The sequence below is a fragment of the Miniopterus schreibersii genome (genome assembly GCF_964146895.1).
Source record: "Miniopterus schreibersii genome assembly, chromosome: 2".
Taxonomy (NCBI): domain Eukaryota; kingdom Metazoa; phylum Chordata; class Mammalia; order Chiroptera; family Miniopteridae; genus Miniopterus; species Miniopterus schreibersii.
In genome coordinates this window covers 39,154,182-39,179,920 of record NC_138102.1, presented here as the reverse complement: position 1 = coordinate 39,179,920, position 25,739 = coordinate 39,154,182, and the positions used below count along the sequence as shown (strand labels likewise).

General features: G+C 38.8%; 1 protein-coding gene across 1 annotated transcript in view; it reads right to left on the bottom strand.

The window, feature by feature from the left end:
* Nucleotides 1-10,694: 10,694 nt before the first annotated feature.
* The window catches only part of DCT (dopachrome tautomerase), a 32,204-nt gene continuing 17,159 nt past the window's right edge, over nt 10,695-25,739 (bottom strand). The window contains exons 7-8 of the mRNA XM_081129212.1: nt 14,704-14,905; nt 10,695-11,123 (exon numbers count right to left, since the gene is read on the bottom strand). Coding sequence (XP_080985338.1) covers nt 10,930-11,123; nt 14,704-14,905 — 396 coding nt within the window. The 3' untranslated portion in view covers nt 10,695-10,929. The remainder of the gene's footprint in view (nt 11,124-14,703; nt 14,906-25,739) is intronic.

Genomic DNA, 25,739 nt, shown 5'->3' with positions numbered 1-25,739 from the left:
CAATGTCTCTGGATCTATTTAGTTCATCAGATTCTTTTGTTCACTAGCTTCTTCTTAAACAAGACTCTTCAACTTTTCCTGTAGTGCTGGTCTGCTGGTGATGAACTCCTTTAGCTTTTTCTTGTCTGTGAAGCTCTTTATTTGACCTTCAATTCTAAATGATAGCTTTGCTGGGTAGAGCAATCTTGGCTGTAGTTCCATGTTTTTCATCACTTTGAATATTTCTTGCCACTCCCTTCTGGCCTGCAAAGTTTCTGTGGAGAAATCAGCTGACAGTCATATGGGTGCTCCCTTGTAGGTAACTAATTGCTTTTCTCTTGCTGCTTTTAAGATTCTCTCTTTGTCTTTAACCTTTGGCATTTTAATTATGCTGTGTCTTGCTGTGAGCTTCTTTGGGTTCCACTTGTTTGGGACCCTCTGTGCTTCCTGGACTTGTAAGTCAATTTCTTTCCCCGGGTAGGTAAAGTTTTCTGTAATTCTTTTTTCAAATAGGTTTTCAATTTCTTGGTCTCTTTCTTCCTCTTCTGGCACCCCAATAATACAAATGTTGGGCCTCTTGAAGTTGTCCCAGAGGCTCCCTATACTATCTTCATATTTCTGGATTCTTTGTTCTTTCTGCTCTTCTGGTTGGGTGTTTTTTGCTTCCTCATGTTCCAAATTGCTGGTTTGATTCTCAGCGTCCTCTACTCTACTGTTGATTCCATGTAGATTATTCTTCATTTCAGTTCCTGTAGCCTTCATTTCAAATTGGTTCTTTATTATGTTATCGATTTTCTCAGTTATTTCCCTAATAGTCTGCTTAAACATCCTTATAAACAAAATTCTGAACTCTGTACCTATTAGCTTGCTTGGATCTATTTCATTTAGACCTTCTTCTAGAGATTTCTTCTGTTCTTTCCTTTGTGACATGTTTCTTTGCCTCCACATTTTGGCTGCTTCCTGGTGTTTGTTTCTATGTATTAGGTAGAGCTGCTATGTCTCCTGGAATTTGCAGAGTGGCTTTGTGTAGTAGGTGTCCTGTAGGGTCCAGTGGCTCAGCCTCCCCAGTCACCTGAGCTGGGCCTTCTAGGTGCTCCCCTGTGTGGACTGTGTGCACTGTCCTGTTGTAGTTGAGCCTTGGTTGCTCTTGGCGTCACTGGGAGGAATTGACCCCCAGACCAATCAGCTGTGAGGACCAACTGCAACTACAGCCAAAGAGCTGCTGTGCTGGAGACACCCCTATGGAGTAGGATTTACTTCAGTGGAGCTTTGGTGTTCACCAAGTACGCCCCTTGAGTGTCACTAGTGGGTGTGGTAGGGTTGTAATCCAGTGTGGTCGAGTCTGACCACCAGGTGCACTGTCTCTGGTGCAAAGTCAGCCTGTGCCAGTGCCTTGCCCAGGGCCACCCAGCATGAGCTACACAGCAAACCAAAGTTGGCTGCTACTTGTGCTGGGCTTGGAGGTGCCCAGGAGAGGCAGCTGCCGCTAGTGCCAGGCCTGGGGCCCCTTATCAAGCCGTATGGGGCCCGCTGCTGCTTGTTTGAGAGATTTTAGGAAAGTCCTAAGCATGAGGCTCGAGAGGCCACTTGCACAGAAAAGCCCCTGGAAATGGCCTGGATGAGCTGCAGGTGGGAGGGGCGGGGCCTCCGGGAATCACGGGGCGGGGCCACAGGTGAGAGTCAGGTGCTGGCGATTCAAATATGGCGCCTGCCTGCCGGCTGTGTGCGGGGAGGACTCGCCAAAGGAGCCATGGCCTCCACCAGCCCTTCTGCCTGGGAGGAAGCCGCCCCTCCGCCTCTCGCCCGGATCTCAGGCAGGTTAGTTCCTCCCCGAGTGTCCCAGGTCCTTTCAGGCCGCTGCTCGGCGCTGGGCTCAGAGGGAGCGTCCGAGTGAGTCCGTGCGCGGCCCTTTAGAGGAGCTGCTGGGGCTCCCGCAGCCTCCGCGACCCTCAGGGACAGTCCCGCTGGTTTCACAGCCCGGAGTCGTGGGGACGTCTCTTCCCGGCCCTGGAGCCCTGGGCTGGGGGCCTGCTGTGGGGCTGGGACCCCTCCCTCCTCCGGGAAACCCCCACCGCCGAGATTCCCTCCTGGGTTTTAACCACGGCACCGGGTGTGGGCCGGCGGCCGCGTCTCTGGGATTCAGCCCCGATCCCCCCGCGTCTCCCCCCTCCTCCCAGTCTCGGTGCTCCTTCAGCTCCCTGGTTGTGGGGCTTCTGTGCAGCCAGATCTCAGGAGGCTCCGAGTGACGGTGGTTCTGTGTTTTAGTTGTGATTTTGATGTGGTTGCGGGAGGCGGCGGGTGCAGCTGTGACCTGCGCCCCCATCTTGTTTCTCTCCAAAACTGTTATTTATTTATTCAGTTGTTTAACCAACATTTACTTGGTGGCTTCTGCGTGCCAGTGGGGGAAATATAGGTCATTTTGCTTAGGTTTAATAGTTTAAATAAATAGGCTTTACTTTGGTATGTTTCATGGCCCAGTGAGAAAGAATATCTGAGACAGGGACTGCAGATTAAAATTAGCCTCCGCCAAATACCATTTACCTGACAGCAGCCAATTCTCATTCTAATGCTAGTTAGTAAATATCCAAAGACCTAAGACATCGAACTTGAAAGCCCAACAACAAACATATATTCCAGAAAGTAAAAAAAATTCTAAAAATTTTAATTACACCTCACCATTGCCATGTAATCTTTGATATTTTTTCAGGATTTTTATTCTTATTCTTTTCCTTTGCTTTTGAACCTGCAGTTAACCAGTTTACATTCCACTGAGGTTAAATCTACCCACACTCGGTTTTCATCTTTATCCCAAATAGATTAAATTTGTGAAACTTATCACTAGTATTAATCTTCCCCTTTTTGCTTCATTTTTCAGTCACTTTTCTAAAATATTAAGGAGTAAACATAAAATTAAATACTCCAATAAGCACACAAATACTGTGGAGCAAAAACAAAATAAAAAACCTAACAACTCTGTTGAAACTGAGCAGTTGCCTGGCAGGTGGCACCCTGTGCAGCGTAGCTCACAATCTTCATCGGTTTGGCGATAAATGCAAATCCAACGTGCAATTTGCAAGGCAATCTAAGGGTATCAATGCATAATTTTTGGAAGACTCTAAGGGTACCACGGTCACATATGTGAAAGACAACAGATAAAATATGCAAAGTCAAAAAAAAAAAAAAAAGACCTCAGGGAGGTTGAAATTACATGTTGAAAACCTAAAGCATCTAGTCATGCATAAGCAGGGGGGCGTGTGGCAGAGCAGGGAGAGTCTCTTCATTTCTCTTGCTTGTTCTAAAGGCGATAAATAGCTCAAGCTCCAGCCTGAGGGAGGTGGAGAGTGAGTCACCCTATCCCTCCCAACTATCCAGTCCCCTTGCGTCCCTCTCTCACTTCCCAAGGATGCAAACTAAGGAGAGAGCAGGATCCAAAGTAAGTCTGCGGTAAATCCAACTGGAGTCGGCCATCCAAGTTCTTCATCTCTTAGAAAGAACTGGAAATTGGGAAGATTTTCCCTGGCCTCACTAGCACAGAAAAAAAAATGAAATTGGTAATGAAGCAGAAGCACCGTGTCAATTGCTTCAAGTTCGCTCACATTTAACATTTCACACACCATTTACACTTCCCTTCTCACCAGAGAGGGAGGGGAAAAGGGAAGAGAGGAAATGACAGAGAAAGGCCCTTCAAGGAGAGCCAGCCGTCCTGTTCCACCCCAAAGGGCACCACTGCCAGTATTTTATCTTCAAAGTGACCCATGGCATTGAAAATATCCCTTGAGAGCCCTCCCTAATTCCCAAACCAGTGCCAGACAAACAGGCGCGGAAAGAAACCTGCCAAATGTCAAGAGAGAGGATTATGTTCAGATTGTATTGGACACTGACTTGTGACTGGGCTCAGGAAAGACAGTGCTATTCATGGGAGCCCAGCACCCTTATCTTAGACTGTCAGAGGTTTCACACAGGAAGATAATTAAGGTCAAATCACTTACTGGTGGTTTGAATGGGGAAAAATAGGGGGCTTTTTAATGAATATTTTCTAGTGGCATTTTTAATGTACAGAGAGGAAGGAAGCAAGTTCTAGCAGGAGAAAGCTAGAATGGGAACTGAGCTGTGGCATCTTTGTTTTCTCCTGGGACTATGTATCGTCAGGTACATGCCGAGAAATCTCAGCAAAATCTTCCAGGGAGCGCAGCGTTCTCCCCTTCTGACAGTTAAACAGAGGTGAGCGGATTGCTCTGCGATAAAAGCCGCTCGGTTGCACTGTCTGTCCAGCAAGCGGAAAACCAGGTCCAAGGCAGCCATCTAGCTGCAAGGTCAGATCACACTGACTTGACGTTTCGAGTAACTTGTTTAAAACAATACATTTATCTGTGACGCCCAATGTCAACTTCAGAATGATTGCTTTTGTACAGCTAAGCTGGAAAATGTGGGCTATGACAGACTGAAGCAGAAAAGGAACAAATTTGCATGTTACGTGGGTGGAAGAGCCCTTGGGTTGTTGGAGAGGCCCAATGATGCTGTCAAGGGCTGGCAGACAGTGCACCTGCGACGCACCAGATCTGTGCTCCCGCTGGCTGACAGCACGCAGCTTAGAGTCGGCACCGGATCAAAGAGTTGGGACTATCACAAGTAAAAATGTTAAAAACACAAAGCAGCCTGCATCTTGATAAGAGGACATCGCTGCGGAGAGAAATGAACAGAAGGAAAGAAAACGACCTTGAGTCTATAAAATGTTACAAGCCTCAGGATTGTAAAATGCCTGAAATGAAAAGAAAATGTGCTGATCAAATAAGAGTTTCAGAGCTGAAAAGCTTGGGAGCTGTGCGCATACCACAATCGAAGCAGAAAAGAGGTTCAACAGATAACTGCACGGATTCTTATTTAGATTGCATTTCCGTTTTCAAGGCTGATCATCTGCCGGCGTAAAGAGGTCTGTGACTTAAAGCACTAATAATGCACGTGTGCATTGTAGCCGAGCATGCCTCTTTGGTATGAAACGCAAGGCTTTGAAATAAGAATATGTATATATTTTTAATATGTCTTTATTGATTTCAGAGAGAGGAAGTGAGAGAGAGAGAGAGAGAGAGAGAGAGAGAGAAACATCAATGATGAGAGAGTCATTGATCCGCTGCTTCCTGCACGCCCCCGACTGGGGATCGAGCCCACAACTCGGGCATGTGCTCTGACCGGGAATCGAACCGTGATCTCCTGGATCATAGGTCAGTGCTCAACCACTGAGCCGCACCAGCTAGGGGAATTTTTTTTTTTTTATAAGAAAAAACACTGATTAGTGGCAATAGTCAGACAAAACTTGCATTTTAAAGAAGCAAATAAAAGTATCAAAGATGAGACATTAAGTAGAAACAAATAACAAATTTGCTGCTTTGGAAATTAAGTTTTCAGCAAAGCATTCCATATAGTAACATATTTATCAATTGGGAGTAAATGAATGATTCTCCTGCAGGGAAGATTGCTTCTTCTGGCAGCATTCTAAGTGTATCCAATCTGACTGACTCCCCCAAACAGTTTTTTGTTTATTTGTTTCCTTTTTTCTACTCTCCATAAGAACAGCTACTGTCACCATGCCTGGAATCCCCATTCAGGGAGAACCAGAGAAAGAGGACAACAGGTAGAGCCAGCTGGAGCATTTGAGCCCCAATTTTTTCACTTAAGCAAAACTTCTCAGAATAAGCAAATAAATGCCCTGCTCCTGCTTTTCCACCTTAACCTTTACCTGGGTGCACCTACTAGAAGGAAAAGCTTTACACACACTAGCTAGACACCGTGTTTTCTTTATTATTTGAGTCCCTTTTTCAATCACCTAACATAAGCCACTGTGGGCGCTCAGATAAATATTTGCTTTTGGTGCCATCAGGCCAATAGTCCTGTTGTGAACAGTGAATTTCCCAGAGTGAAGGACGCTATCTGACATGCACGCCCACACCCATATTCAGGTATTTATAACTGGTTTCAATTCACTCATCCAGTATTTTTTCTAAAAACTTTTTCAGAATTTACCAGCTTCTCAATAACAGTTTTAATAGGAAAAAAAAAATCTTCCCAATCTCCAGCTGCAGTAGGATCATATAAATAATATTTAACTAAATTATACCCTGTGTGTTTTTGACAAGCATAAAAGAGTTTTGCCCAGCAGCCTGAAATGTTCCCCCAAATTTTTATGGCTTGCTGATGAACATTTAACATTTCCTAATATATTAAAAAGGAAATTCTAAGAGCCTTAATTATATGGTGACTTTACCTGCACAGAAAATTATTTCCTTCTAAGTAGTGTGCTTTATTTGTTCTGATTTCTGGATTCGTGGCAAATCTTCCAGCATTTCTTGTTTTTTTTCTCTGACCCAGGCAATGAACCACAGTAGAGAAAAGTAGCTGTAAGAACCTGACCAGATTGTGCAATGTTCTAATAAAACACAAGGGGGCAGGTTTTGCTTTATTGTGAGCCCAGTGCAGCTGCGCTGTTAATCCCGAAGGTCACTGTGCTAATTACATGTTCAGAGCCGCTCAATAACAGGCACACTGAAGGAGTAATCAGAGTGTGTGCTCTGGCAGGAAACCTCCGGTATTTTAATAAAGAAAAACAAGTTTAAGCGTTTATTTACAACACAGAACAATTATACTTGGGAGACACTGTGATAGTTTTAGCTTATGTTTATAAACCTGCAAAGGAGCAGAGAGTGGCTAGAAGAAGAAAGGACCAAATTCAGTCATATTATGCCCAAGAAGTCTGGCTTGAATAAAGGGGGCTAATGATTTCTGCCAAATAGATATGGTCTTGGTGAAAATAGATAGAATATACCAGCCTTGAATAGGAACCTTATGCTTTTGTTTGCTTTGTTTACTTTTAGAAATCTTTAACGTATCTAATTGACTCACAATTTTCTTATGTGTTGTTTTCAAGATTCCATTAAACTACCTGCAAAACAAAGCTTTTAAGATGTCAGGTAGTGGAGGGCCCTAAAATGACACTGTGAGGTCCCAACTTCCTATCTTTGTCCCTAGAAATGGTAGAAATAAGGCCTACCGATAGTGGGGACTTAGCCACTTTCTATACCCAAAAAGAAAGTACAACTAAAAAGTGTACATTGTATTAGGTTGTTTGAAGTAAAATTTTACCTACCATATGCCCAACTCAGAATCTGAAATATAGGTTATTTCATGTTCAAGCTCTACTTTGAGCTTATTCACGCAAAAATATTGAGTATTCTTGATGAGCAAGGCACCATAGAAACAGGAAAAGTTCAGCCTGGGGTTTTGCGGTTGCACTGAGACAGTGATAATCTCCCAGTGCGAGGTGCATTGCCTATGTCAATTAACTACCAACATTTTCTGAGCACTTAAAGTGCTTTGATACCATGGCATTGGAGCTGTACAGAAAGGTGTACAACCTGACCTCTAGAAGCTTCAAGTCTAGATGTAGAAGCAAACAGGGTATAACCATTACTTCACTGGCTCTGACTTCCTTCTTCTGGGATCTCCAACAAGGTGATTGACCTAGAAGGCTTTCCAAGAGGCTCAGTGAGTTAGCTGCGTCAGGGCGCCCCCTTGCTGGTCAGTGACTTGAAGTGGCCACCCTACCACACTCCCACCCCCGGATCAGTCTTCAGACTGTGAGGACATCAATAGTAACTCCTCACCTGGGGAAAGGGTGATGTTTAATTTTCCTACCTAGGTAATAGAGAGCCAGGAAGTAGCAATGTCTTAGAAACTCAAAAAAGTAGAAACACCAGTTGAAGAACTTACTTTCCAAAATGAAGTAGCTATTATGTATTTTATATTTATTTTCAAAAGTGAACTAGTTATTATGTATTAATAATTCCCAAAAATGTATACACACACTTTGAATAATTATTTTTTTGAATAATTATAAAGGCAGTGTTTATTAAAAATATATTTTATTTTCAAAATTGAGCTATTAGCTGTTAAAGTGTGTATACATTTTTTTGGGACACCCTAAAATACAGTTTGATAGATGATAATGATAGATAGATGATAGATAGATAGATAGATAGATAGATAGATAGATAGATAGATAGATAGATGATAGATAGATAGATAGATAGATATAGATAGATAGATGATGATAGATGATAGATAGATAGATATAGATAGTGATAGATAGATAGATAGATAGATGATAGATAGATAGATAGATAGATAGATAGATAGATAGATAGATAGATAGATAGATGATAGATAGATAGATGATAGATAGATAGATAGATAGATAGATGATAGATAGATAGATAGATAGATAGATAGATAGATAGATAGATAGATAGATGATAGATAGGAATTGATGCTCACAAATTAAAAAACAATAGCCCTCAACAGATGAACAATAATCTGCAAAACAACATTTATTTTTATTTTCTTCTTTACTAAGTTTTCTACTTCTTGTAAAATTAGTTGTTAGGATTATTATAATTAACAATGTTAAATTCTAAGCAAGACACAAATTAATGTTAAAGAATTTTAGAATTAGAAGAGAAATTAATTCACAAAAGAAAGATGTTATTGGATTTCATCTTACTTCTATATTAGATTTATAAAAACATTTCTTTTGAAATCATAATTCATATACATATAATTTTTCTAACACTAAGGATATAGCATATAAAATTACCTACTCAATTTCAAGGTTGAATTTGTTTCCCCTATCATTGAGAAGTATAGCCCTACAGTGCTTGGTGATATTTTCTGAGTTTTATTTGCATAATATTCAATGTACGTAAATACTAACTTTTTTATTCTACAGGTTTGTTCTACCTTTAAATTTGTTAAAAGGCATTCATCATTGATTTATTGTAATATTAGAAAATTTTATTCCTCTTATATGAACTATAAAATTAGGAAATTATTTCTTTCAGGAAAACATTATAAAATACAACATTTATAATAAGGTTCAGCACTACAGATAAAAGTAGCTAAGTATAAATGACTACTCTTTACTTCTACCTCAGATAGATCTTGCTTTAGTCAAATCTTAGGAGAACATGATGTATGAAAATTCTGATATACCTGAAATAGAAGCTAGAGGTGGTTATTTGCTTTATAGGATTATTCATAATAGTTCACCTATAAAAACTAATTTCCCCTGGTGATTTAATGTATAATTGATTTATACACAACTTTTCAGGAACATCCTACCACACACAACTATATCTTCATTTTAATATATATCTCATTTGGTTTGAAAATTGGATGTAAGAATGTGTTCTACAACAGCCCTGAGTCAAGAGCATAAACTGTAAAAGTGGAGCATGTGAATGAAACATTGTTGAATTTTCTATGAGCGCTGTTAAAGGCAGGAATTCAGATGTAGCTGTGGCTAAAAAAACGTCCCAGCAGGGGTTCCTCCCATGAAAGACTCTGGGCTACCTTGATTCTTACTCTCAAATATACCTGTATCTTTATGAAACTCAAATTCAGTTCAGACTGGGCCTTGTCCATTTCCCTGGCTTTCTCGGTTCTATTCCAGTGCGCAACACTGGGTGCTGGTGAATCTTGCACCTTCTAGGCCCCCGTAAGTAGAAGGCAGCTCCAGGATCCTCTTAACACCCACTCTTTACACACATCCATTCCAGAGAGGGGCTGAAATGAGCACACAGACAGGCCACCCTCTAGAACTTTGGCCTCACTCCAGATGCACAGATACCAAATATGAGCAGATGAAATCTTAAGAGCTGTTAACTTCTGCTCAGAAGTGGGATCATATTGCTAAGTCTAAACATCTTAGTAAAAAATGCCTCATTCTTCTCTCTCATGATCTGATGATTACTTAGTGGGACATAACCATTTAATTCTAAAGTGTTATATTTTGTATACATGGTTTGCTTTAAATGATAAGACTTAATTGATTAGCATTCAATAAGTAACTGTCAGTACAGTGCAGCATTAGTGAATCCAAAGTCAACTCTTTAAAACAAACCAAATGCATTTTAAGTGAAAAATTTTTCATATGAGGCTACCTAGCAAAGGAATTTGGTTCAGGGTCAGTCAAACGAGACCTCAGAGCAATGGAGCTCAGATCAAATTGTTTTCATCGTCAGGATTATAGCCTCAGCAGCCTTCTTCAGTCAGCCTTTCCTGGAAAGAGGGATTCTATTCTTGATAATATGTTGAAACTGCATATTAGTTAACTAGAAAGCTCTATAATTTAATCCCGCACCCATTTATTTATCACTGTAGAATTCGTTTATCCAGCTATTGAATCTCGTGATATATCTACTGTTAAGAACTTCAGACTTTTGATAAGTTTAGCAAAGTCTAATTTATAAAAGAACCAAATTGCTCATTCACTCATTCATTTATTCTCTATCCTACTTGGGAAATAAGGCATATTTTCATCCTCATGACCATTTTAAAGGCTGAAGAGGAAAAGACAGAAAAAAGAAAAGGAAGCCTCAAAAAGATAATCAGAAAGGCCCCTAAAAGCATAGGTATTTATAGCTGAAAGGGAGCTTAGAGACCATTGAAGCGCCTGCCGGCCTACCCCCACCCCATTACAAATGGAGGCACTTGAGCTAAGAAAGACTGAACCATAATCTTATTCAAGTCACAAATTACATTAACATGCAAATTACAATGAATCCACACTATCAACTTTTATATATATATATATATATATATATATATATATATATATATATATATATATTCTCAAAACATGAGGAGACTTAATCAATATGGGGAACTATTATGAGATACCATTAATCTTAGCTCTACCTTTGTTTGAGGGTAGAGATGGCCTCAAGCACGTCAGCTTGAGTCTGTTACACACAAAAAGCAAACCAGAAACTACAGCAAAGCATCTGTATCTGGGATCATCACCACAATGGAATGAGCTGTGCCAAAGACCGTCAGCGAAAGGAAGAACAGGGAGGGTTAGTTTGTCGTCAGGCTCCCACCACAGCTTGGCTGGCCTCTTCTCTAGGGTAAGGCGTGAGCACCGTAGGCTTCTTCTGTGTATCTTTTGTTGTTTAAATGTGTCTCCATTAAGGGTGCATATCCTTTGCGAAGTCTTCTGTACTGAAGGAAAGCCAGCAGCGCCAAAAGGCCAACCAAAGCTGCCAGCGTTCCCATAACCACTGAGAGAGTTGTGGTAGAACTTGGAGTTTCTTCAACTGAAATTAAAGCAGAAGATAAAGGCTTATGATTGAGGTTTTCATCATCTGAATACCCTTCGCAAAGGGAAAAATAAACCAATTTCCCTTTGACACATGCGTTTGTGTTGATAAAGCAAAACTACAATGGCTAGAATAAAATTTATCTTCTCCTTCCTCACCAACTATTTATCATATCTGCAATTGTTTTCTTTCTTGAGGAAGCAGGAAATGTCATTCCATTATTTAAATACAGCTTATTGCATTTTTAAATTTTTCTTACAATAAACATTTATACAGAATAAACCCTCCAAGGAAGTGTGTGTGACTACTTTTGTGAGTTAGAAACTCATTTGTAACTGCATACTAAAATGGTATCTGGTGAACTGCAAAATATGCAACCCTCAGGTGGAGAATTTCTGCCATTGTCTCTACCTTTTTTATAGGATGATAAATGTGCAAGACAGATCAGATGGGTTATTATAGCAGGAGGCATTCAGTAGCATCAACGGACAAAATTTGTACCCATTTAGATAGTTGTGAATAAAATCTGAATCTTCCACATGATAAATCCAATCCTCTACTCAAATGTATTTTATAATCATTCTTCCATAAAAGTAATGGATTTATTTCTAGTATATTTATGCTTATTTGTCATTTCTTTTAAAGTTATATTAACCTTGGACAACTGTTCTTAAATTCAGTTTCTCTGCACTGGGTTCTTCTTCTATACCCTACACTTATCTAAAAGGAGATTCTCCTTCTTTGCCTTCAGTCCCACAGAGGGCTCTGACCCATCCTGGTGGGATTCATCAAATAGGATTTTAATTCGTCTCCTTTTGCTATAATCCAGCAAAGTCTGTTGCCAGTCTCAGCTTCTTAAAACAGATTTTGACTCTGCCTTTCTTTGTTCAGGAACCAAATATGATTGCATTTTGCCATTGTCCAAACTCCCCTGCCTAGCTTTTTCAAAAGTAGTAGTATTTTTTTAATTGTGGTAAAATACACATAACATATATCTTACCATTTTAGCCATTTTTAAGTATACAGTTCTGTGACAGTAAGTATATTCATATTGTTATGCAGTTATCACCACCACCCATCTACAGAACTTTTTTCATCTTGCAGAACAAAAATAGGAACTCACTCACCTCCCATCTCCCCAGACCCTGGTGAGCACCATTCCACTTTCTGTCTCTATGAACGTGACTACTCTTGATACTTCATAGAAGTGGAATCATACAATGCTTGGTCTTTTGCACTGATTTACTTAACTTGGCATACTGTCTTCAAGATTCATTCATGCTGTAGCATGTGACAAGATTTTCTTCCTTTTTTAAGGCTGAATAATACTCCATTGTATGGACGTACCACTTTTTATTTATCCATTCACCCATCAGTGAATACTTGGGTTGTTTCCACCTTACATCTATTGTGAATAAAGCTGCTATGAACAGAGGTGTACAGGTATCTGTTTGAGTACTTGCTTTCATTGTGGTATATACCCAGAAGCAGATTTGCTGGATCATGTGGTAATTCTGTTTAATTATTTGAGGAGCTGCCATATTGTTTTCCACAGAGTCTATGCCAGTTTACATTTCAGCCAGCAGTGCACAAGGTTCCCAATTTCCCCACATCCCAATCAATACTTGTTTGTTATTCTCTGCTTTTTTTGGTAGTAGCTATCCTAATGGTTATAAAGTGGTATCTAATTGTGGTTTTTGCCTATCTTTTAAAGCCCTAGGTAATCAGGTCCTTCTCACAGATCCAACTTTATTTTTTTTTTTTAATTATTCAATACTCATTTTTTAATTGAATTTATTGGGGTGACATTGGTTAATAAAATTATATAGGTTTCATGTGTACATCACAGACCCAACTTTAATTCCCCATAATCTTCCACCCAAACCTTCTACTACAACCAGGCTTTCTTCTCACAGTTGTCTATCTAGACTACATGTGCCTTTCACAGTACTGATCCCTGGTCTTTTCAATGTAAAATGCTGCCTTCTTTCTTCCTCTGCTACCCAAGATCTACCATCTCTTTGAATCTAGCTCAAGACCTATCTCCTTTTCCAAATCCTTCATTCCCTTCTCCAACTGTCGGTTACAGTTATGTTCCCCCAGACAAGATTTTAAACTTATTTGTCAGACCAATAAATGAACATGAATGTGTATCTTCTAGTGTGTTAATGCATTTAGGGCATAGTTAGTCTCTCAGTCTATATCTGTTAATTGACTGATTTCAGAGATGGAAACATAGTCAAAATGCACATTGCAAACTTTTTGGTTATTATTATGTTTAGTCCCTGAGAAAAGAAAAAGAAGTTTCAAAGAGATATCCTCAGCTGCCCAAAGAAATAAAATTTCAAATCGGTAGGGAACACAAGCAGCAGTCGATGCAGAGCTAGAAGGAAAAGCAGGAGACAGTTTCTGGGGCCTGAAAGACTCTGAAGCCAAAGAGACAGATGCGAGCTGAAATTGTCCTGATTACTTTGTAGACTGAGATTTAGTGAAGATGAAATAGATACGAATGGGAAGAGCCACTGGCAGAGGGACTACGTATTTTTTGACTTCTTGACAAATTAAGATTTTTTCTTGTTCTAGCTTCTTTTCTCAATCTGTTTTAAGATTCTTTTCTTAATAAGGTATAATTGACATACTATATTAGCTTTGGATGTACAACGTAAGATTTAATATTTGTATATACTGCAAACTAAGATTTTTAATGGCACACGGAGCTATATTAGGGCCTGAGCAAGTTAAAAAAAAAATGTGTGCCCCTATGTAAACTTATCAAAATATCCTCTCATATTTTGAACCAAGTGGGAAAAGCTAATAAAGAATCTACAATTTAAAAACATGACTTAAAAAAAGACATTAGTTTATAAAACATATACATGAAGTTCCATGTGGTCCAATCTGTTGGCAGGCGATTGTCAGCTTTGCAAACCCGCCCATAAGGGGTGGTATGGGAAAATTGGAAAAAATGGTCTAGTTACAAAATAATGCAGGGATATAAAACAAACAACAGCCTGTCTTATTTAAAATTTTGATAATGAATTCATCAAAGATTTTTTGAATTGTTTTAAAATATTATATTATATCTTTACTTATCTAGATTGCTAAACTCTTTGGCCTCCCCTTGATCTTTGCTCTCCAAACAAGTGCTGCACTTGCCTTACCCTAAACCCAACCTTGCCTTCCAGTAATGATCGCCTGTAAGTCCCTGTCCACATGAGGCTAATGCATTTTGACTTTACTCATTAAACAGTTCAAAGTATGGCCAGCTTCCGATTAATTCAGACAAAATTGTCAAATCAAGTGTAGGAGTAGATACTTCCTCTGTGGAATAAGGTCTCTTAACAACTTTCAGTTTTCTAAAACAACAGTCATCCAACCAGTTCCTTTTCTGATGTTTAATGAGTTCTTTAAAGGCTCATTTTACTAAATATATGTATCCTAGAAAATTGCCAATAAACTTAACAAGACCTGAATGCTTCAATTTAAGGCCTTGGTTTACATTTTTAAAAGAGAGAGAAGGAAAGAAAGCTCCTTTAAAAGATCAGTGAATCACCCATTTAGAAGTTGTATTAGTTACCTGGCAGGTCAATGGCGTAGTTGTAGCCAAGCTGATCTGCGGTTTTAAAGAATTCCTGATTAGTCACCGAAGGAAAGAAAGGAACCATGTTGTACATCCGGTTGTGACCAATGGGTGCCAGCTCCTGAGGCCAAGCATCTACAGAAGGATTAAATCTTCTCATCCACTCATCAAAAATGGCATCAGTAAAGGAATGGAGGACCTGCAAGACAGGTGATGACGACGTTTAACATTTATCAGACTGTTTCAGTTAGATCGATCCGATTGGAGCTTTCTCTAATATGGAACAGGGTTCTTCTTGACACTAACAATTCTGTATACCCAATCTAATATCAGTGACATGTCCACTGGCGTTTTTAGTTAAGTTTCCAAGAATGTATGACATAAATCTCCAAACAGGATTACAAATCCCTTTGTCAAGTGAACAAATGGAGGTTCTGTTGCAGATTTAATATTGGTTTGGGAACATTTGAGGCCTTCCACTAGTGCTGTTTAATGATTAAGTTCAGAAAAAAGGCGAGGAAGGTGAGGTGCATGGTCTAGTCATTTTCCAAGTGCTTTCGCTTTAACAGGAGAGAAAGAGGAGGTTGTGTTTACCAGTATTGTAATACAAATGGACAGTTCAAAAAATATATCCAAATGGGTTTTCAATTTTTTTCTCACCTGGAGTACCCTTCTGTGTACTCATTTTATAACCCTCTCATGTGAATTTTCGGCATTGTGCCAGCAAAAGAAAGTCTAAAAATGTTATAATGAACATAGTGCTCATTTTAATTTTCTCAAGGAAGCTGTTAAAGTCCTTAAATACAGAAATTATTACATGTTTTAAAATTCCAACAGCAAGATTTACACATAGATAGCCCTGATTTCACAGCAGGATGTACATGTGAGTTCAGCTTAGGTTTTATGCCTGGTCATTAGAGTTCCCCTTTCATTCCTAGATGGTAAGTTCAAGGAGCTCAGAGGCACTGTCTGCTTTTCTTTCCTCTGTGTCCCCAGTGCCTGTCATCCCAGGCCTGTCACATGGGAGAGGAAGATACTTATTTCAATAAATACTTATTAATAAATTTATTCATCCATTCACCACTGTTACTTATACCCCAAACGTAGCACTGGTCAAACTATATTATAACTTGTTTTTTATTTACCTATTCACCCTAACAAGACCCCTAACTCCTAAATGTCAGAGATAAGGTCTTTTCACCTTTGAAGCCTTAAGCTTAGCACGCAACCTGGGCAGAGTTGATGCTAAGTATTTGTTGGCCGATGACAGTGACGGGCAAAGTAGTTATATTTTTTGTACAATTCACAGGCACCTTTCTAGCTGATCTGCAAAGTCATTCCGTCTGTTTTCTGGCATCACAGTCTTTCAAGGACAAACAAACTCAATGGTTCAGGCACATCTTCCCTGATTGCCCCCGGTCTGAATTCTTTGCTCTTTGCACTTCTTAACCCCTTTAATTATATTGCCCTTCTGGCTTATATTGCTGTTGTTTATTCAGAAGATAACATTTTCATATCTTACCCTAAGTTCCTTGCAGTTTAGTTGCCCCTGTCAGGCAACAGCAGGGGCTTTCTAGCTGCATTGTCTCAAGGGGCTGCATTCGGGATAGTAACAGGAATCAAGTGATTTACTGAAGGGAATTTGTTGTCATGAATGGATTTTTAAAGTTTATGGCAGAGACAATCATCTTAAAAACCAAAATATCAAATTATAAGACCTGGGATTTTAGAGAGAGAAAAGATTTCTGAATTCTAAAGTCTTGGCTTTGAGTGACAAAATTTACACCCCAAAAGGATAAAGGCATAGATTATTGTGAAAGCAACATCTTTGGAAGAATACTTGATAATGCAAGTGATCAGTGTTTCTCACAAGTAGATTTCAAAAAGAGTCATCTTTGAGGAGGGTCATCATTCCCGGGAAAGGAGCTAAGCATTTGTTGGTGTGTGTCCCTGAAAAAGGTACCACATGGCCTGTATCCTGGAACATCCAGAGAGGGCTAGGAGTTTCCCAGAGAGGGAAGGTACGCGTCACCCTCGGGCTGTGGCCTGGGGAGCCTGCCAGCCTCAAAAGGAAGTTTTGCCTCATGCATGGAGCCCAAGCCCTGCAGGGGGAATGTCTCGGGGCGGCAAACACTGTTGGCTGCTTACCCAATGCCCATTGCCTTCTTTCTCTCCAGTAACTTCCTTTGTATATTGAGTGAAGCAATATGCCAAATTATCCGTGAGATTTAATTGGAAGTCGTTGGATGGGACTTCTAGGGAAGTTCTTTGAAGGTGGCTGTTTCAGGTTTAAATGTCCCTTTCTCCCTTTCCGTCTCTTCTTGCTGCTTCCTGGAATGTGGATGTGATGGCCAGAGCTGCAGCAGCCACCTTCAGAGCCAACAACCGAGTTAAGAAAAGAAGCCACTCGCCAAGGATGGTGGAGCAAACAGACAGAAAGTGTCCATCATGACTGGAGATACTATACCAGCCTGGACTGCCTGCCACTGGAGCTCTTCTACATAAGAGAAAAATAAACTTATTTTTTGTTTAGGTTTCTGTAATTTGGGTTTTCTGTCCTAAGCAGCTGAACCAAATCTTAAGTGATACACGGAAAAAGTATCTAAGGGCTGTACCAGAATGTATTTTCCAAAGAAGTCCATACAATATTTCTTGAACTTGATGATACTGTCTGAATTCAAGTCAGAAATCAAATTGTGATTAGAAAAAAAGACAAGAGACTCTCTGGACATAGAAAGATCCAGATTTAGGGCTGAAAGAGGCAAATAACTTTTGGAAAGTACCAGAATTCACCCAGTACAGAGTGTAAATAATAAAGAAGGAGACAAGACTCTTAAAGCAATTGACGGTGTGAAGAGATAAAAGAACAGGAAAAGTAATAGGGAGAGATTACAGGTCTCAGAGGGCTATAAAACATTATACAATAAATGCTCTGGAAGGAACTCTATATAAAGTACCCAATTTATAGAATGTAGTTTAAAAAAAGGTGTAGTGTGTGCCAAGAAAATGCAAAGAATGCAATAAACAAAATACTGGAAGCAATAACATATCCACGGGCTAGAAAGAGAAGTAATACAACCTGTAGAATAGGTATTTTTGTAAAAGTTGTGAGCATTGTTCCTAAACAATATACTTTGAATTGCTCTTGAGAAACTAATGGTACCTTGGTTAGACACAAGTTGAAAATGAACTCAGATAATCTCTCTGTAAAGGCCAAATATAATTTTACAAATAAAAGCAAAAGTAAAATAAAAGTATGCTGTTGTTGCCTTATTTCTGTCATAGAGATACGTAGCTATATTTTGGTATTAAAAATAGAGTGCTTCAGAAATGAAGTTACAAATTTTGGTATATGAACCTATTCTATCTTTTCCCAACAAAATAAACGTAGATACAGGAAGAAGAAAAAAACACTAAATTTCAACTTGGAGAAATTTCTTCAACTATTGAAGAAAATGTAATTATACGAGCTTTCAAGGTAAAAAATTTAAATGTAACCCTTGCAGAGGAAAGTAATCAATCAACAAATATTGTGCTTACAGGCATAAAGAAACTTAACAAATTATAGAGAATGCATGCTTCTCTTTTTCATGATCATTGGAGGATAAAGTTACTTTCAAACTTAACCTTAACTCAGATGGTCGCAAATTCAGAATCTTGCCACACTGGTGACATGACAAGAGTATTTGCATCTGGGGGAGCAGCACCATGACAACCAAAGCTGGCCGCAAAGACGACTGTGCGTTACCAAAGACCAGCACGTGGGTGTTCATCATTTGGGTGCACGTGTGCTATCCAGAGACGCTGTTCAGTTCAGAGCGACTCTTCCTGTGGTAACGTGATAATGCTCTGGTCCTCTGAGAACTGATATGTGAGCACCTAAAGGTCATAAGAGAGACACACAGTTCCCTATGGGAAGTTCCAACTTAAAACTTCAGGTAGAAGGCATAATTAAAAAGTTGGGTCTGAATTCCTAACTAAGAGATTCCTAATGGTAATTCTTAAAAAATCATATTTAACCGTGCTTGTTATTTTATGGTAATATTTATTTATTCTTGCCTTGTTCTACCAAGGATTTGAAGCAGTGCGTAATCGGGATGTTGCATTTACATTTTCCTAAATAGTGGGGGGGGGGGGGAGGCATGGGGGAGTTAAACAACACCCAAGCTTCCACTGAGCTACCTAAGCTCTCCCACAGGGAGGTGTGTACTCCATACACAGCACAGTTGGTGAGACAGGAAACCATCGTAGAAAAAAGGACATCTGAGCAAGAATAGTCTTCTGGGCAGTGTGTAGCCACGATGAGGGGCTTCCCATTTTACTATACAGCAGGTCCTCGAAATGGTGTTTCATTCATCATTTTGTTATAAGATTAACAAAAAAACAAATTAATTCCCAGCCGAGGCCACTGTCTGTGTGCAGTCTGTACATTCTCTCCACATCTGCGTGGCTTTTCTTTGGGGACTTCGGTTTCCTCCCACATCCCAAAGATGTGCCTGGTAGGTGAACCGGTGTGTCTGCATATCTCCCTCTGAGTGGGTGTGGGTGTGTGCGTGAGTGTGCTCAGCGATGGAAGGGGGCCTGCCCAGGGTGGGTGCCTGCCTGCGCCCGGAGCTGCCGGGAGAGGCTCCGCCCACCGGAGGCCCTGAACTGGAATAAGCAAGTTGGAGAATAATTATCTTAACTTCTTATCCATCTTTCTTAAGTGTATGAATAGCTCACATTTATTTCCATATTTTATATTAGGAGTGCTTGGGGTCTTTATTTAGAAGTTTGGTGATGTTTTTGTGACCAGAAATATGCCATAGGAACTTCACTCTTGTTTTTATCAATTAGCCTATGTTAAAATTGGTTCTGGCCCGGCCGGGCCTGGCTCAGCGGTTGAGCGTCGACCTGGGATCCAGGCGATCAGGGTTCGATTCCCGGTCAGGGCACATGCCTGGGTTGCGGGCTCGATCAATGACTCTCTCATCATTGATGTTTCTGTCTCTCTCTCTCCCTCTCCTTTCCTCTCTCTGAAATCAATAAAGATAAAAAAAAAAAAAAAAAGAACACCAAAAAATTGGTTCTGTTACAGGTTGTTTCACTTAAAGTCACACTTTCCAAGAACCCATTGATGACATTAAGTGAGGACTTATCCTTCCCTATCCACCCTGCATCCTGAGCAGACAGAGTAGGAGGCATTTTTCAGGCATTTTGCAGGAGTTATATAAGTAGGGAAAACACACTTTCTCCATATATTAGTTTAATAGTACTGCAATAAAAATGTACATATGTATATGTAAAATGTTTTCAACATACATTGTATACAAGATATGATAGCATGCATAATAAAAAAGTATCAATAGCATTAAAATTTCAGTTGCTAAATTCTTGAGCAAGAAAGCTTGTAGTTTAAGGGTTAAACTTTAAGCAGATGTAAATAGAAACCTATGAGAAGTTTCTGCTATTAGTATGTCAGCTTTAATAGAAGTGACCAGTTCAGCATTCCTCATAACCAGATAATACAGGTTTCAGAGAGAGAGCCAGTGATGTTAAAAGAGAGTCTAGGTAACTGAGATACTCCCAGGCCATTCATGGCTAAGGAATCACCAAAGTTTTAGGAGAGAGTAAATCAAATCAATTCTAGAAGCATCTCAGATGTGTATAAATTGTGGTTTGCCATTATGCTACTTAATTTCATCAATAAGGAAATATATATAGTTCATCTCTTAGTATAGGTTTTGTTTTTCTCAATAGAGCATGGGTTTATCCTTATAAAGTCTAGAACCCCTTCAACTCTATCTAGGATTTAGCACCTGCCAAGTTAAGAAAAAAGAAAAAACAACAGCACAAAGCATCCCCCAGACTGAGCCTATAGAAATCCTGCCACTCTGGGAGGCCCTGCCCAAGCAGGTGGCCAGCCACCCTCTCTGGCACCCTAGCTCTTAAAAAATTCACCAAGATGTTATATTACTTACTGAATTGGTGATTGTATGTCTCAGTTATTTTTAAATATATATATTAAATAAGTAAATGTGGCATTTTAGAACTCATCGTAAAACCAATGCCCTATCTTTTTAAAATCTAAGCAAAAACTTTCAGACCTGCCCTTCACCAATTAGTGTTAATTCTTATCAACATAATCTAACAAGATTACATTTCCTCAGCTATAATGAAAGCAATTGTGAAGGGATCAAACTAAAAATTGTCTAAAATGACAAAAGGCTAAATTGTAGCTAGAGGCATGACATGGGGAAAGTTTCTAGAGTAGGAAATTTTTCTTGTGTTCTCTGCGCAGCCACTTACTGGTTCATATGAGCTTATACTCATTTCTTAGCCCCTCTGAACTTTATTTTCCCCATATTTAAAACAAAGAGAGTGCTTTATCATACATATTTTTTGTGAAGTTAAAAGGTTATGTTTTCATGACAACTAGATAGACACATTAATAAATACTCAATAATATAACATTTTCCTAACAAAAATTTACTGAGCATGTACTAAGTGCCAGGCACTGTTCTAGAGGCTGGATATGGTGTCAATGATCACGTTAGCTTATCATAAGCTAGTGAAACCTAGAAAACACATTTTATATGAGGAGAGTGTTAAGTTTTCATGAAAATAAAATATCAAAAGACCATGTTGTATTTTGTTACTAGCTTACATAGAGAAGAGATCTTTCACTAATTCTCTTCCAAAACTAGCTCTGTGTTTTTTTCTCTCCCCAGTGGTCATTATCCTAATGAACAAACAAATCACAGAAAAGCAAGTGCAAATAGTTCTTTAAATATATAAAAAAGGTGCTGAACTTCATTTATAAGAAGAGAAAGAAAAAATAAACTCACTAAAATATTTTCACCTATCAAATTGGCAAAGATTAAAAAGCATAATAACACACTGTACTAATGAAAGAGAACAGAAAAAATGTCACTCTGCTACATAGCTGGTAGGAGGGAAAATCATTCTACCTTCTAAAGGGCAATTTCTCTAACCTGGTCAAGGAAAAAGTCACACAAATTCAGGAGGCACAGGGAGTCCCAAGCAAGAAGAACCCAAAGAGGCCCACGCCCAGGCACATCATAATTAAAGTACCAAAAATTCAAGACAGAGAGAATCTTAACGGCAGCAAGAGAAAAGTGAGCCATTACCTACAAAGGAGCTCCTATAAGGCTATTAGCTGATTTCTCATCAGAAACTCTACAGGCCAAAAGGGAATGGCATGAAGTATTCAAGGTAATGCAAAACAAGGATCTGAAACCAAGACTTCTCTACCCAGCAAGGCTATCATGCAAAATAGATGGTGAAATAAAGAGCTTTCCAGAAATAAAAAAAATGCTAAAGGAATTTATCACCACCAAACCAGCATTGTAAGAAATGTTGATGGGACTGCTATAATAAGAAATTGAAATAGAGAGAATGACAAACATAGGCATAAAGAAATAAATTGGCAATAGATATGTACCTATCAATAATAACCTTAAATATAAAGGGATTAAGTGTCCCAATCAAAAGACATGGGGGGTAGGGAAAGATTAACATTAAAATTTATATGCATTTATGGACACAGACCCATGGATGCAGACAATAGTGGGGTGAAGGCCTGGGGGGACAGGTAACAGGGTGGAGGGAATCAGTGGGGGGGGGGGGGAGTGGACATTTGTAATACTTTCAACGATAAAGATAAATTTAATTTAAAAAATTTCAACTGTATAAACATAAAAAATATGAAAGGAAATAAGCAGAAAAACTGAGATGGAATTACAGACATTTTAAAACCTTTTGACAATATTTCTGCAATTATAAATCATTTAAAAATCATTAAACCATTAAAAATTTTAAATTGACAGAGGATTCTTGTTACTACTCAAACTACTAATCTAATTATAAACATTTTAAGAAAGATAAGTAAAATATATCTATTTTTATAAGTGCTTCTCTCTTGGGGAGAGAAAAGCAATGTCCTATGTACTTCTTTTTTACAATTGCAACCAAAGTCATATTAACTCAGAAGTATTGTATACTTGTTATTTTTTACTAATTATTAATATTACTAATTTTACTACAGCTTACAACAATAGAGTCACAAGGGGTCTTACAGGATTAACCTGGTATAGCCCATCAGATCTTTGTTTTCAGAAACTCATTTTCTCTTTTCTTGCTTTATTTTCCTAAATTCCTACATTATTCAATTGATTGTCATCGTTAAGAAATGCCAGTGGTATTAAGGCTACATGCTTGTCTTATTCCACTTAGAATTTCAGTGTAAAAGGTGGAGAACAAACACGAGCTGTTGAGTGGGTATTAACCATGCAATCTACTCATCCCCCAGCCACTGAGGAGTAGAAAGAACGAACCTGCCAATGTACCTTTCTAAAAGAATGGCATTCAAGCACACTAGAAGAATAGTATCTTTAGGAATCGGGAAGAGAATTACCAGTCTCTATCCTAGTTACTTCCATGGCAGCTAACTCAGCTACTTAACTCTATAGTCATTGGGCTCCTTTTTTTTTTTTTTTTTTTATAGGTTATATCTATAATTAATAGAAGACAGCACTATTTAGCTGTGACCTGATCTTATTTTCCATGATAAATGTGTGCATTTCCTTCGATTACTTTAGGAATTATTAGAATTTCAGAAATTGGTTCGGAGACTTTTTTCTGTATTTTATCATTATACCTTCTTTTACTCATTACTGTGATCTCATAGAACTTTATACCTCTCTTGCCTGAAGAGCTTTCACAAAAAATAATTTTAATAAATGCATGCAGCATATTTGCATGAATTGCCTCATGAATTTGAAATTCCAGAAGCTATTACTCTGTTAACTTAAATGCTTTTAACCTGGCTCTCGATATGTGAAAAATCATTTAAGGCTAAATTGGTTTCAGAATGAAACTCTTTGTAAATAGACTACAGTATTTGTGAGTTCTTGAACTAGTGCTAAAACATTATTCTTCTGTGCCTTCAAAGAAAGGCTGTAGCTTTTTGTTTATTTATGTGTACATGATAACATATCCCAAAGAAAACCAAATGTTAAATATTAAAGGCATTAAAAGTAATGAAGACAAGGATCATTAAACATCTAGTATCTTTGAACTACATGTAAGTCATGGAATTCCCCATCCATAAATTCATATGCGGGCTTCCAACTAGAACAGGAAGAGAAGAATAGCTAAAGAGATATCCCTAGTGCAGAGAGGGGACACTGATCCCTTAGAGCAGGGTTTGGCAAGCTAAAGCCTGTGGCCAAATAAGGCTTACCACCAGTTTTTATAAATAAAGTTTTATTAGAACACCACACTCATTTGTTCATGTATTGTCTATGGCTGCTTTCATGCTACAGTGGCAGAGCTGAGTAGCTGCAACAGAGGTTGTCCAGCCTGCAAAGCCTAAACACTTGCTATCTGGCCATTCAGAGAAAAATGTTGCCAAGCTGTGCACACTTAGTGGGCTTCCTCAAAAGGAAGAAATAAGACCAGCAGACCTTGAGACTTAAGATGCTGAAAATCAAATTACTAGGATCATCTTTATTGCCTTTAGTAGGAGAGAAAGATTTGGAGTATAATTCTCAATCTGTCAGAGGATTCTGCTTTTCTACTCGTAATATTTTGGAGTATTGGATAAGGAGTACTGTGACATTTTTCTTTATAAATATGGATTGCGTGTACAAACAACACACAGTTGAAAATGTATGTTTTAGGCCATAAAAATTAAATCTTACCATTGTGACAGCATGGATGGACTTAGTGGGTATTATGCTAAGTGGAATAAGTCAGACAGAGAAAGACAAATACCATATGATTTCACTTCTGTGAAGAATCTAAAGAACAAAATATTTGAACAACAAAACAGAAACAGACTCATAGATTTGGAGAACAAACTGATGCTTGCCAGAGGGGAGGGTGGTTGGAGGGCGGGGTGAAAAGGGTGAGGAGATTAAGAAGTACAAGTTAGTAGTTACAGAATAGTCATGGGGATGTAAAGTACAGCACAGGGAATATAGTCAATAATATTGTAATAACTATGTATGGTGTCAGGTGGGTACTGGAAATATCGGAGGAATCACTTTGTCAAATATATGATTGTCTACCTACAATGCTATACACATAAAACTAATATGAAATAATATTGAGTGTCAACTGCAATTGAAATATAAAACTGAAAGAAAGAAAATGTATGTTTTAGTAAAAATTTATTTAGAAATATAGTATGGGTAAATAGATGTATAGCAGAGAAGGTAGGCACCAGAAATGCTTGACATAAGCTGATTGTTGAGATGATAGCCAGAAAAATGCTGTGAAATACCACATTAGAACCATTGAACAGGGCAGACCTCTTACAGAGAAGCAAAGATAGCTGGGGAGACCTAACAGATAAGCCTTCCCCCTTATTAGACGTTGAGACCAATAGTCCACATTTGTGACAACCTTCATTTATTGCTTCCACACAGATGGGAGAGACATTTTTTAGAAAGAAGGAACAGCTCCACCGACTGCTCCATCTCAGGATTTCTTACAACTCACTCTTCCCATGCTTTTTTCTATCTGAGAGTCCAGAACACTACCTCAACCTTCACGCCACCAGGCAAGCTTAGAGTCGTGACAGCTAAACTTTTACCCCCTTCCCTCTTTGAATCTCCTTTTTTTGTACTGTGGATGGAATAAAAATAATAATCACCTTTGAAATACTTCTGACTTTGTGCTTGTCAGTAAATCATCTCAAGGCAAAACTGTCTGCTATGGAGAACAATATGAACCTTAATTAAGGTTTGGAAATTCAAATGCAACACATAGTTCTCTGATTCTTTCCCACCAACTACTATAAAACATGTCGATATTTTTATGATAACATTTGTATTGGATTTGACAGTTTCTAGACTAGCTTCATAATATCCTAATTTATTATGAAGCTGCTTTAATGAGCACAACACTTTTCCCCAACACCAGATCAGGCCTGTGACCGGAACTTTGCAGAGTGGGAAAAAGAGGCTCCACATATTTCAGTGAAGGTCCCAGGCTGCACAGGGCAGGACTGAATGAAATGGATTTGA